Source organism: Diabrotica virgifera, chromosome 8 (assembly GCF_917563875.1).
Source record: "Diabrotica virgifera virgifera chromosome 8, PGI_DIABVI_V3a".
In the NCBI taxonomy this organism is placed as follows: Eukaryota; Metazoa; Arthropoda; class Insecta; order Coleoptera; family Chrysomelidae; genus Diabrotica; species Diabrotica virgifera.
This window is the reverse complement of record NC_065450.1, coordinates 225,532,637-225,546,327: the sequence shown is the minus strand read 5'-3', so window position 1 is coordinate 225,546,327 and position 13,691 is coordinate 225,532,637. Positions and strand designations below refer to the sequence as shown.

General features: G+C 31.7%; 1 protein-coding gene across 1 annotated transcript in view; it reads right to left on the bottom strand.

Moving 5' to 3' along the window:
- The window catches only part of LOC114337882 (52 kDa repressor of the inhibitor of the protein kinase-like), a 78,545-nt gene extending 68,761 nt beyond the window's left edge, over positions 1-9,784 (bottom strand). The window contains exon 1 of the mRNA XM_050659215.1: positions 9,575-9,784. Within this exon, the coding sequence (XP_050515172.1) occupies positions 9,575-9,784 (210 nt within the window). The remainder of the gene's footprint in view (positions 1-9,574) is intronic.
- Positions 9,785-13,691: the final 3,907 nt, after the last annotated feature.

Here is a 13,691-nt window from a genome sequence, read left to right as displayed (position 1 = left end):
GGATTAAAAAAACCGAAAACCGGTTTTCGAAAAACCGTTTTCTTGGCCGGTTATAAGCGCCAGGTTAAACCGTAAGCAAAAAAACCGGTATAACCGAAAACCGGTATTTTGTCAAAAACCGCCATCCCTAAATTCATAATGAAAAATAAAATAGAATTGAGAAAGGGTGTGCCTTTTTATAGACACACCCTTTGACGTTTATGAAAACGCTGGTAGGCAAACTATCAAACATTGTGTTTGTTTATATGATTTGTACGACATGTTTCTTAAGTTTTTTACCGTTAACATTTTTTTATTTTCATTTTCCGAACATTTTGTTGTAGATTTTGTGTAGTTTTTAGTTGTTGAAATACTTGAACGACTTTATTTAGTTTTAAGCAGTGAATAAATAAACATAAGTGCATATAAAGTTGTTGGTAGACAATACAAATGTTGCTAGTAGGTACAAGCAAAATATTAGCAAAATAAATAATACAAGTCCACTTTCCCTCAAGGGCTGAGTTTAGACAGTTTTCAAAGCGTAAGTAACATAAACATACTTAGTTATTTAGCATTTTTATAGGAAGTTGTATAGCATTTACCCATTGTTTTGTCTCTCAATAATAACTTATTTAGTAGTTTTATGCTTAAAATGTAGCACTGATGGTAACCGATAATACTGAACTTTATCATGAATACTTCGCATTCCACACTTTAAAACACAACATAAATGAGGCATATTATGTGTTTAAATTAATTCTTCTAGTGAAAATAATAAATGAATCCTTGTACAAAACAAAATTACAAAGAAACGCAACTAAAATGATCTAAAACACATTAGGAACTGATAGAATAACATTTATGTTTGCATCCCGGATACCATATTGATTTAATTTTGACAGTAGGTCGGAATGCCCTATTTGACTGAAATGTCAGAACTCTTGTGTGATCTCACCGGTATCCTACACTCCTTTACAAGTACTCTACAATAGCACTTCAACTATTTGTGGTAGTGCTATCGTTACAAATTTTCAATTAATCAATTAGTCGTAGATAAAGTAGAGAAAACAATACTTCCCGGCTGCTAACGCAATTATGTTCGTAAATTTGTTTAGAAAAATGTATTTATTATAAAACCCTAGGATTAGGCTCAAAGGAAGAGGTACCTATGATATAAATTGCTGTAGTAAATGTTTTCTATTAAATATAAATAGCATCGATTAATAACATCGATATTGTTTTCGATTCTTTCAAAATTGTAGAGCGTTTGACCGTTTGGTAAAAATGAGCGTTGTCTTAAAATGTTGCGAGACCGCCTCTACAGTTTCTCGATGAAATGAAATGTTAATGGTTCATGGCATCTCTCTATTATTTTAATTGGGGCTCCGGGTAATTACAACGTCTGCTCCGGTGATTATGGTATAAACAAACACACGAACGTCATGAGAATACCGACCGACCATAACTTGCTGCCCCTGCCCAGAACCAACGACGACGGTTCTGTATTTTGTTATGGCCGGCAATGCAAATTGGATACCTGACCATGGTGGTAACTGATAACATTTTAAGGAGGGATTTGCTCTGTTATTTCACGAGTTTTTTTACCCAAGGAACAATGCACCTAATTCTATGATCAACCAGGATTTTATCTATCTATCATTATATGTATCTATTGCCCTTCGTTTGCTCAAAGTTGAACGTGGGCCTCCCCCTTATTTTTCCACCCTAATCGGTTCAGTGCTGATCCCGTCCATCTGGTCTCTGCGTATCTTTTTAGGTAATCCGACCATCTCATCTGTGGTCTGCACTTTCCTCTTTTATGGTCCCAAGGTCTCCAGTGGGTTATCGCTTCATTCCATCTTCCGTCTCTTGTGTCCTGCAAATTTCCATTTGAAAGTAGGTGCATGTTTGTTTACATCTTTCACTTTGGTTTTATTTCTGATCCATGCGTTTTTCTTTTTATCACTTAGCTTGATACCCAGCATCTGCCTCTCCATTGCCCTTTGAGTCTAGGCCATTTTTTCCATATTTTTTTTTTTCATTAAGGTCCATGTCTGTGCTCCATATGAATGTACTGGTAGAACACATTGATCATATACTTTTGTGCGGAGGTATTAGGCATATTTCTGAGTTTTCCGGATGTAGTTCATTTTTCCGAATGTAACCCATGCTAATTTTCTGCTGTTTGATTTTCTTTGCTCAGTTTCATTATTTCTCCTAGTTTCGTTGTCCTCTGCTACGTTTGTCATATACATAAGTTTTTGTATAGAATTCCTTGACTTGCTCAAAGGTGTGATTGTTAATTTGAATTCTCTGTTGGATATTTCGGGAGGTTTTAGAAACCAACATATATTTGGTTTTTTCCTCGTTTACCACAAGTCCTAATTCACTTGCCGTATCCGCAAGCCTTGTAAAACACAAAGATGGTATTAAAGATAGGTAATAAAGAAAAGAAATTTGACCTCGGACTTCCGGTTTTAGAGTTGCAACCGGAAGTACAGTTTTAAAGTCACCGAAATAGTATAAGCGATATATTATTCGACGCACCTTAGCCAGACGAGAACAAATATATACTTCCGGTTTCATGACTGTCTTTCCGTCTGTCCATCTGCGAATATAGATAGAATGACAAATCAGGTGTTGAATGAAAGCTTATAACCCAAGGATGGTATTAATGATGAAAAATTTTACCTCGGATTTCCGGTTTTAGAGTTGCAACCGGAAGTACCGTTCTAAAGTCACCGAAATAGTATAAGCGATATGTTACTCGGCTTGCCTTAGTAAGATGAGAACAAATGTATACTTTTGGTTTTTATATCATTTCCGGTTAAAAAGTTCTAACCGGAAGTGCCATATTAAAGTCGCAGAAATAGTACATGTGACATATCAATCGAAGCGTATTGAAAATTCGAGCTTGAATCTTTAGTTCCGGTTTTAAAGTCATTTAGTGCAGTCACTGAAGGTGGATATGAACTGTCACCTCCGATTTCGTTGAACCTCCATCGATTTTCTGGAAAATTGGTGAGTGGTTAGAGGATATCTCAAGAAACAAAGGTGACATGGTGCCAACTTGCGCTTTTACCCTGGGGGTGGGTGCCACCCCTTCTCGAGGGTGAAAATTATTTTATTAAAAATTATCCCATAATTCGATAGAGGAACAAATTCTAAGCAAAATTTGTTATATAAAGTTATTAAAATAAATCAAAACTTTTTGAGTTATTAAAGATCAAAGATTTTAATTTTTCGTGAGAAAAATGCATGTTTTTAACCGATTTTTCATAAATAAATCAAAAACTATAAGTATTTACAAAAAAGTTATTATTATCAAAATTGAAGATAATAAAAAGTGAATTAAACTCCTTACTAAAAAAACCTTTTAATGTTAACTGAAAGTGAGTTATAGGTAATCGAAAGTAAATTTTTTTCGACGAGGACCCAAATCTAAGTATTCAAGCTTAAATAACGGGAAAATGATGCATTTTATAACATAAACTTATTAAACATATTAAATTTGTCAAAGTACTGAGAAATATATCTTAAAAGAGTCCTCGAACAAGTTGATAGCATTAAAATTTATGCTCCAAAAATTTTTCAAAATTTATCTTTTAAAATTTTTTCCAAAAAAATGTTATTTATTGTGTTTTTTTTAATAACTCCGTTAATTTTTAGGATAACAGGTTTACCTAAAAACCGTTTGAAAGCTAATAGGCTATTAATTATATTCAAAATAAGATAGCTAAAAGGAACTACAACGTTAACGGGGTTTTATTATTTCATATGGTCAATGGACATCTATATATGAAAAAACCGCGGAGTGCTACCATTTAAAGAGGTGCGTTTTTGAGAAATAAGTGAATTAGTCCTTGGGCACAGGTTACATTAGGGTGAATTCTATGCACTTTTGGTACAAATATATCTGCATAAAAATTGTTCCTGGTTAAATTTCCTATCTAAATATCACTTTTTAAAGTCAATGATACTTTTTTTTACAAAAATATATTCAAAAGAAAAAGCACAAAGAAACCCAAAAGAAAGAAATTTTGTTTTTTGTCCCATAACTTTTGTCCACGAGAGTATATGTATAGACATTGCTTTATAAAAAAAACCTACATATTTCTTCTTTAAAATATTGTTTAGTAGAGGTAATTAGGATATACAGTTTTCGAAATATGATTTTTCAAATTTCTCCACTCATAGCAATTTTGGGCAATTTTCCTTGTTATTTCGCAAATATTGCTCTGTAACTTTTTTCTACGTAACTTTAGGTATACCTATATATGCAATGGTACACGTAATATGAATAGAAATCAATTACCTTTAAAATGGTCTACTGTATAACGTTGTACGACTTTTTTTTTAAAGAGATTATAGTTTTTCAAGGTTTTATACTTTTAACGATTTTTTATAATATAATATAAAAATAAAATAATATTATTATATATTATATAATATAGCCCTATATATAAGCCCTATAAATAGCCCTAGGCCTACAAGGCCTGTTGCGTTTAATAAATAAATAAATAAATTATATAATATTATATTATATATAGTATATGTAATATAATATTATATTATATATTATTTTATATAATAAAAAAAGCTTATTTTGTTTACTTTAAAATGGTGTATTACAAAAAATTTTAAGATTATTTTTGAATAAGATATTATTTTTCAAAATGTAATAAGTACTTGCAACGATTTTTGATTTTAGGATTATTTTTTATATTTCTCATTATAACTTTTTTTTCTTGTACATGAATATACTATGTATTGCTCAATAAAGAGGGCTTACTTTCTGTTCTTTAAAATGGTGTACTTATCATCTATATTTAAATAATGGAAACCGATTGATTCTTTGATAGTTTTTTACCTGTATTATTTAAAATTATTTCTTTTACAAAAATTACATAAACATTAGTCTGAGAAAACATCACTTTAGTTAAAATTATTTAAACGTTGACATTTCAAAAATTTTTAAAATCAAAGTCCATCTCTTCGTTAGCATTAGCTTCAATATCTTCCTCTGACACCTCAGTTATCTTAGAGATCCCACAATTAGTACCCATGCACATGTACCCTTTGCGGAATATTGAACAACTAATTCATATCTCCCTACAACCGCAGTTTTTTGTACATCCTTTGGTACATTTACATGCTATTTTTTCAAGCAAAGCTTGTGGTACAGGAGCTTGGACAGTAAATATTGGAATTGATCCATATTTTGAAGTTTGCCCGGCCGAGTCAAGTGAATCCAAAATATTACCTATAAAAAATAAGATTCAATCATAACACACAATCACATAAAAAAGTTATAATGAGAAATTTAAAAAATAATCCTAAAATAAAAAATCGTTGCAAGTACCTACTTATTACATTATGAAAAAGCATATCTTATTTAAAAATAATCCTAGAATTTCTTATAATACACCATTTTTAAGTAAACAGAATAAGCTTTCTTTTTTATTATACATACATATAATATGTACCTAAATGTAGAAAAAAAAGTTATAATGGGAAATTTAAAAAATAATCGTAAAAAATATATAAACTCGTTAAAAGTATAAAATCTTGAAAAAGAGAAACTCTTTAAAAGAAGTCGTACAACATTAACAGTAGAACATTTTAAAGGTAATTGATTTCTATTCCTCCTACATATACCATTGCATATGCCTAACGTTACGTAGAAAAAAGTTACAGAACAATTGAATATTTGCGAAATAACAAGGAAATTTGCCCAAAATTGCTGTGAGTGGTGAACTTTAAAAAATCATATTTCGAAAACTGCAAATCCTAATGACTTCTACAAAACATCATTTTAAAGAGAAAATATGTAAGTTGTTTTTTTGTGAAGCAATGTCTATACCTATATCCCCGTGGACAAAAGTTATGGAACAAAAAACAAAATTTCTTTCTTTTGGGTTTCTTTGTGCTTTTTCTTTTGAATATATTTTTGTAAAAAAAATATCTTTGACATTAAAAAGTTATATGTAGATAGGAAATTTAACCAGGAACAATTTTTATGTAGACGTGTTTGTACCAAAAGTGCATAGAACTCACCCTAACGTAACCTGTGCCCAGGGACTAATTCACCCATTTCTCAAAAACGCACCCCTTTAATTGGTAGCACTCCGCGGTTTTTTCATATATAGAGATGCATTAACCATATGAAATAATAAAACCCCGTTAACGTTGTAGTTCCTTTCTATAGTACATAATCAATAGCCTATAATTCCAAGGGCAATTAAACTGCGTTGAATTTAATCTTGGCCCCGGTTACATGGTTCTCGCAGCAAAATTGAAGCTTTAAACGTTTCTATCTCGGTTATTTTTTACCCCATAGAAATAATAAAAAAGGTAAAATATTTGATACAGAAAAAACTAAAATTTGGTTAAATATAATTCTTTGCGTATATTGAGTATTTTCGGGGTTATTAACAAAAGAAAATGAAAATTACGATCATTTTAAAAATTCTGATTTTTTTAAATTATATCTTTCTTTCAAAAATTTTCATTCTAAACGGGTCAAAATTGTTGAAATCATTACTTATGCTAATATAAAGAAATTATTGCAAGGATTACTATATATTTTAATTTTTGTGGAAATAGCGTATGTTTTATTTTTCACTTTTTCCTAAAAAATTCGAAAGGGTTCTCTTAGTTTCATCATAACTTGCTTAATTTTAATGCTATTAACTTTTTGTAAAGCTCAGTTGGTAGGTAATCCAAAGTGCTTTTAACAGGTGTATTTTATAAAATGCATCGTTTTTCCGTTATTTAAGCTTAAAAAATTATATTTGAGTACTCGTCGAAAAAAATTTCATTCAATTACCCATAACTTACTTGGACCTAAAGTAAGTTTAGTTCTTTAAGTGAGGAGTGTATTAAATTTTTTATTATCTTCAATTTTAGTAATAATAACTTTTTTCTAAAAGCTTATAGTTTTTGAATTATACGTGAAAAACAGCTTTAAAGCATGCATTTTTTTACGAAAAAATGAAATATTTGTTCCTCAATAACTCAAAAAGCATTGATTTATATTAATAACTTTATATAAAAAATTTTACTTACAATTTATCCTTACATCGATTTATGGTATTATTTTTAATAAAATAATTTTCACTCCAGAGAAGGGGTGGTTTCCACCGCCAAGGTAAAAGCGAAAGTTTGCATCTTGTCGCCTTTGTTGCTTGAGGTATCCTCTAACTACTCACCAATTTTCATGAAAATCGATGGAGGTTCAACGAAATCGGAGGAGAAAACCTTCAGTGACTCCACTAATTTCTATTTAAATAATTGTGACCGAAAGTTTAGTAAAAATGATTTGAAATATCTATTTCCGGTTCTAGTTTCGATCACTTTGGGTGAAAACCTAGGGCTTACGAAGTCCAACTACTGGTTTAAAGAAGCAGAATATATTAATTGCTGAATATTTTCTCAACAGCATCCTCTTATCGTACAGTTTCCAAACTGCTCACAAAATGCAATTTGCACTAATTTGTTCGGTACAAGCCGGCCAAATTTGACACGCAAACATTCTCGTTCTCATACTTCAATGTTTAACTAGGCTCATCAAGAAAACAAGGAGCTCCAGCTGCTTCACGCCAAACGTGAAGCCTTCACATATATACGGAGTATATGTACGTCTTCTCCATCGCGCGTTAGTCCAGTCAAAAATGGATTTAAACTTGGAATCAATATAATATGCTAAAAGTATTTACGAGCCCTAACAAACTATATTAAATTGGAACAAGCAGTCATTTTGCAAATAAAATGCCAATTTACCGAAATTCTTTTATTTATTTTTTTTTAATTGTAGATATAGTATTGAAAACATTTTTTTTTGGTTTGTAGAATAATTTTTACAATTTAATTATATATTTCATGTTGATTACAATTTAATTAATTGTTGGATAATCTGAAAATACTGTCAACTAAATATTGGAACAAGATGTTTTTAACAAATTTAAATAAAAATTAATAAGGCGTAACATCGCCCTTAGCTTGAATAACATCCTGAATTTTTACAGAATTCAGGGGTGAATCTATCCCATATTTCTTGTAATTTAGTACTTTGTTGTGGCAAATTGCGCTGAGGGTTATTTCTTAGGCGTTGTTTCATTTTGTGTAGAGCTTCACGATACGATACAATATCGATACTTTTTAAGTATTGAGTATTGTATAAGTTATGCCAATGAAGTATCGTATCGAGTATCGATATCAGCAATACTTTCTTATAAAAATATCGTATTTATATTGATTTCGATACGATATCGATACAATACTCGATAAAATATCGATATAAAAAGAATTATACATCTGAGCTGTGTAGGCTCTTTGTGCCCACTTTTGCATGCTTAGCAAATGGACATTATTCTAAAAATATTACGAATATTTCTTATAGATTTTTATAAAAATTCAATATGGACGAATGCTTCTTTGAAAGTCGACTAATACTTACTAATTCTATATTGTTTAAAAACTGGTTTTGAAAAGATAGGGAAATCCCGGATATTCGGAATAAATCACAATTCATTATTTTTGTTGAAAAATCATCACTAACTTCCATAATATTACCACAAATGCCACATGATATAAACAGTCTAATCACACAGTCATTTACTTATTATCAAGAGTTTCAAGTTGACACTTAAGTGTAAAATATTACAACAGCTGATGCTTGGGTTGCAGATCACTTATAGATTTATATACATAAATAATTACTTCTGATCTAAATATTCCACAAAATATAATCCAAACAACTGCGTTAACATTTTTTTCTCGATATCGATATTTTCAATAATATCGAGGCAACCGTATCGACAATACAAGAGTATTGTATTGATTTCAGATAATGAGTATAGTATCGACACTAATATTGCTAAGGTATGTATTGTATCGATATCGTATTGGTTTTCGATACGATATCAATACAATATTGATATTTTTATCGAATATTGTGAAACTCTAATTTTGTGCCAAAGTTAATATTGGATTAAGGTCCGGGCTACTAGAAGGATGTGACAAAACTTTAATGTCATGTTCTCCCATCCATTTTTTGGTAGATTTAGCCGTATGACATGAGGCTCCGTCCTGTTGAAAGATAAAATCTCCGGATGGATATAACGTTGCCGAACTTGGTAAAAACGAAATTCAAGGATATCTTGATATTTGGCTGCGTTTACTATGCATTCAATAAAATGTAAAGTTCCCAACCCTTTGGCCGACATACAATCCCACACCATGGTGCCCTGTGGAAAGTTTACAGTCCTTTTGAGACAATCTTTATGAAATGCTTCTGTTTTTTCCCGAATCACACGCTTTCGGTAATATTCGGCAAATATAATGGTTCCTTTTTTGAGTTTCCGTCAACAATGGTTTTTCTTTGTTCTATTCGAATAAATAAAAAAATAGAAAATTTATATCGCAAATAAGAACCTATCAAACATACCTTATAAAAACTAAGACCGCTTTTGTGCATATATTTGCGACAGCATTCTCTGGAAACATGTATCCCAGTTTCTCTATTCCATCTAGAAGTTACCTCTCGTAGTGTATTTCTTCTTCCCGACTTACATATTCTGATTAAATGTCTTACACTCCTTTGAGAAACAGCTTTTGGACGGCCTGAGCTTTTGCCGCTAACATCAATACTGGCAGTTTCACCATATTTCTTAATTATATTAAACACAGTAATAGTTGTTGCTACAGTCAATTCACTGGAAATTTCTCGCATTGTTTTCCCTTTGTGGTACTGATGAATAATAATTTCTCGCACTTTTGGATCAGTAAGTTTTCCACGTGCCATTATTGTATTTTACTGGTGATAAAACTGAGAGTTGTTAATTTGTTTATACTTAAATGACGCGTTATAATTATTGTTGACAACAAACTAGCTACTCCTATGTTTGATTTCAAAGCCTTCTTTCCGTCAGGCTGATAAAACTGAATGCGTTTCTCTCCAGGCACGCTAAAACGCGAGGAAAATTAAAAAAGCTTCCAATATTTAGTTGTCAGCAGTTTTCGATTATTAAACAGTTAATTCAACAGTAATCAACAGAAAATATATAATTAAACCGTAAAAATAATTCTGTACATCATAAAAAATGTTGTTAATTTCATAATTACTTTTCAAAAAAAAAATTAAATAAAACAATTTCGGTAAATTGATATTTTATTCGCCAAATAACTGCTTGTTCCAACAAACAGTTGTTAGGGCTCGTACAATTGAAAATTTTGATATAATAAACAATGTGTAAACAATAAATATAGCTGTAATGAAATTGTTGCTACACAGGTAAATTGTCACTGTCTACCGGGTGTACCAATCAAACTTTGTTTTTTCTCAAAGTTCACCACATCCTGTGGAATATTTTAGCATTTATAAAATATGCACTGAAATTGAAACCAAACTATAGCCTCTGATTTTCTTAAGATTCTGTTTTTTATTCAATCGCTTATGTTGGATAATAAAAAAGTTAGGTATTTTAACAACTAGCCATGTTTTTTATCAGTACTTTAAAGGGACAAACTTTAAAGGCTAATTCTACTTGAAAAAGAAACGGCATTCTGCTTTGTATAAACTTATACTATAAAGGTCGCCTCATATTATAATGCACGTCGCGTTTTCGTCACGTAGCGTTTCGTTTGCGAAACATATAATTTAATGGTTTTTAAATTGAACCATTCATATTGTACGTATAAGACACGTTACGTCTGCGTTCGGTTCATTCGAAAACAATATTTTTCGGATGTTGACAGATACGGGTCGTTTTCCCCTTGTTGTTTATGTAGGTATTTCTTTGAATTTGATACCGAGTATTTAGACCGGTCAGTATCGTCGCCCTCGCTAGCGAAATTATTCCTATTCGATTTTTTGCACAAATTTACTCAAAGAGAGGTTCTTATAACATATCCACAGGGTGCCAGGCGGTGCCGTGGTCGAAAAATTGTTTAAACAATCTTTTTTAAACAAATTCACAAAAATGTTTTTTCATTCGAGCAATATTTTTTTTTAGATAATTTGGGTAATTCTGAGCAAAAAAGTTTCTTGTCATTTTTCTCTAAAATTGCGAAAAATCAAGGCTTAATAACTCGATTAAAAATTATTATTATGAATTTCAATAAGTGACCAAATCAAGTTTCAAACAACTTCTTCAAGTTTCTGAAGAGATTTTTGTCATTATTTTATTACAAAGCTGTTATTTTTAACTATTAACAATTACCGCTATAGTCCAACTGTATCGTCGCCCCCGTTAGCGAAATTAGATTTTTTGCACAAACTTACTCAAAAAGAGGTCCTTATAACACATCAACAGGGTTCCGGGCGGTGCCGTGGTCTAAAAATTGTTTAAACAATTTTTGTTAAACAAATTCACAAAAATAATTTTTTATTAATAATTTAATTAAACCCAAATTAATAATAATTTGAGTTATTCTGGGCAAAAAAGGTCTCTTGTGATTTTTCTCTAAAATTGATTGTTGTCGAGTTATATGGCCATTTCCGCATTTTTGCAAGATATGTTTGTTGCTAAGAATAACCCAAATTATCTAAAAAAACATCGTTCGTAATGAAAAAATTATTTTTGTGAATTTGTTTAATAAGAATTGTTAAAACTATTTTTTGACAACGGCACCGCCCGGCACCCTGTGGATGTGTTTGTTATAAGGACTCTTTTTGAGTAAGTTTGTGCAAAAACATCTAATCGAAATAGTTTCGCTAACGGGGGCGACGATACAGTTGGACTATAGCGCTAATTGTTAATAACTAAAAATAACAGCTTTGTAGTAAAATAATGACAAAAATCTCTTTAGGACCTTGAAGAAGGAGTTTGAAACTTGATTTGGTCACTTATTGAAATTCATAATAATACTTTTAATCGAGTTATTAAGCCTTGAAAATGGCCTTTTCGCATTTTTCAAATTTTTAATCGCATGTAACTCGACAACAATCAATTTTAGAGAAAAATGACAAGAGACCTTTTTTGCCCAGAATGACCCAGTTTATCTAAAAAATATTGCTCGAAATGAAAAAAATATTTTTGTGAATTTGTTAAAAAAAAATGTTTAAACAATTTTTCGACCACGGTACCGCTCGGCACCCTGTGAATATGTTATAAGGACTTCTTTTTGAGTAAGTTTGTTTAAACATATCGAATCGGAATAATTTCGCTAGCCGGGGCGACGATACTGCCCGGTCTAATTTAAAAAGTAGTTTTCGAGGCAATTTGTCATGTAAACATGTGTTGTGACAATAAACACATCTGCACCACACCAAACTGAAACCAACGTAAACGTTCTATGTATGATAATGTGAATGGGCAGTCCGATTGACGGTCTGCAAACGCTACGTGCCGAAAACGCGACGTGCATTATAATATGACGCGACCTTAAATGCTTCGTTTCCGAGATACGGAATGTTGAATTTTTTCTTACAAACTGATGATTTATTTATTGCTGTAAAACCGGTTGAGGTATGCAAATGAAATTTGGTGGGTTTTAAAATGTACCTATTATATACAATTAAGAATTTTATGTTCACCATTGCCGTGCATACGAGTAATACGACCGCCAATGCACGTCAATGGTGAATATAAAATTCTTAATTGTGTGTCAAAAAATCTTAAAAACCCTCCTTTCACTTGCATATCTCAACCGTTTTTAGACAAATAAATAAATCGTCGGTTTGTAAGAAAAATTTCAACATCCCGTATCTCGAAGCGGAAGGTTCATTACTGGCTTTTCAGGATCAGGTTATACCAACCAGAAATTACCTGAAATACATTGTTAAAGACGGGAGATGCCCAAGAAACCATCCAACATATTACCAGGGGCTGCCAGACATTGGCTGCAACTGAATGCAAGGAAAGGTATGACTCAGTTGGAAAAATCCTTCATCAAAGATAGCTATCAAACTGGGACTTCTCCAAACAGACCATCTCCCATATTATCAATACGTTCCTGAGAGTATGCTTGAGAATGACAACTATAAGCTATACTGGGACCTCACTGTGCTCACAGACCAAACAGTGGCACATAATAGACCAGATCTCGTATTAGTAAATAAATTAACGAGACAAAAAACACTCATTGATTTGGCGATTCCTAACAACAATAATCTACGTACTATATATATATATATATATATATATATATATATATATATATATATATATATATATATATATATATATATATAACCGGTTCTATAGCGTTCTACGCCTTCCGGTACCCAATCGCCAAGCCTGTCGATCTAGCCAGTCATTTTCTTGAAGATTTCTTTCTGACATGGCTTTTGTAATTCCTTGTTTCCAGGAGGTCGGTGGCCTTCCTCTTTTCCGTTTTTCTGGCGGTATCCATCTCATTATAATTTTTGGTAATCTTTCATCTCCCATTCGTTGGACGTGTCCATACCAAGTAAGTTGGTTTCGTTGTACCTCGTCCACTATTGTTTTCTGCTTACCTACTTTTTCTCTGATCTGTTCATTTCGAACATGGTCCCATCTCGATATTCTGGCAGATCTTCTAAAAAAATCCGTTTCAGTAGTAAGCAGCTTATTTTCGGATTTTTTTGTCATTTGCCACACTTCGGAGCCATACGTTAAAATTGGTTTCAGAATAGCGTCGTACATCCTCATTTTTGTATTTAAATTTATGTTATGTTGCCATAAGACAGGGTTTAGGGCTCTAGTAACCTTTCTAGCCTTCGTCACTCT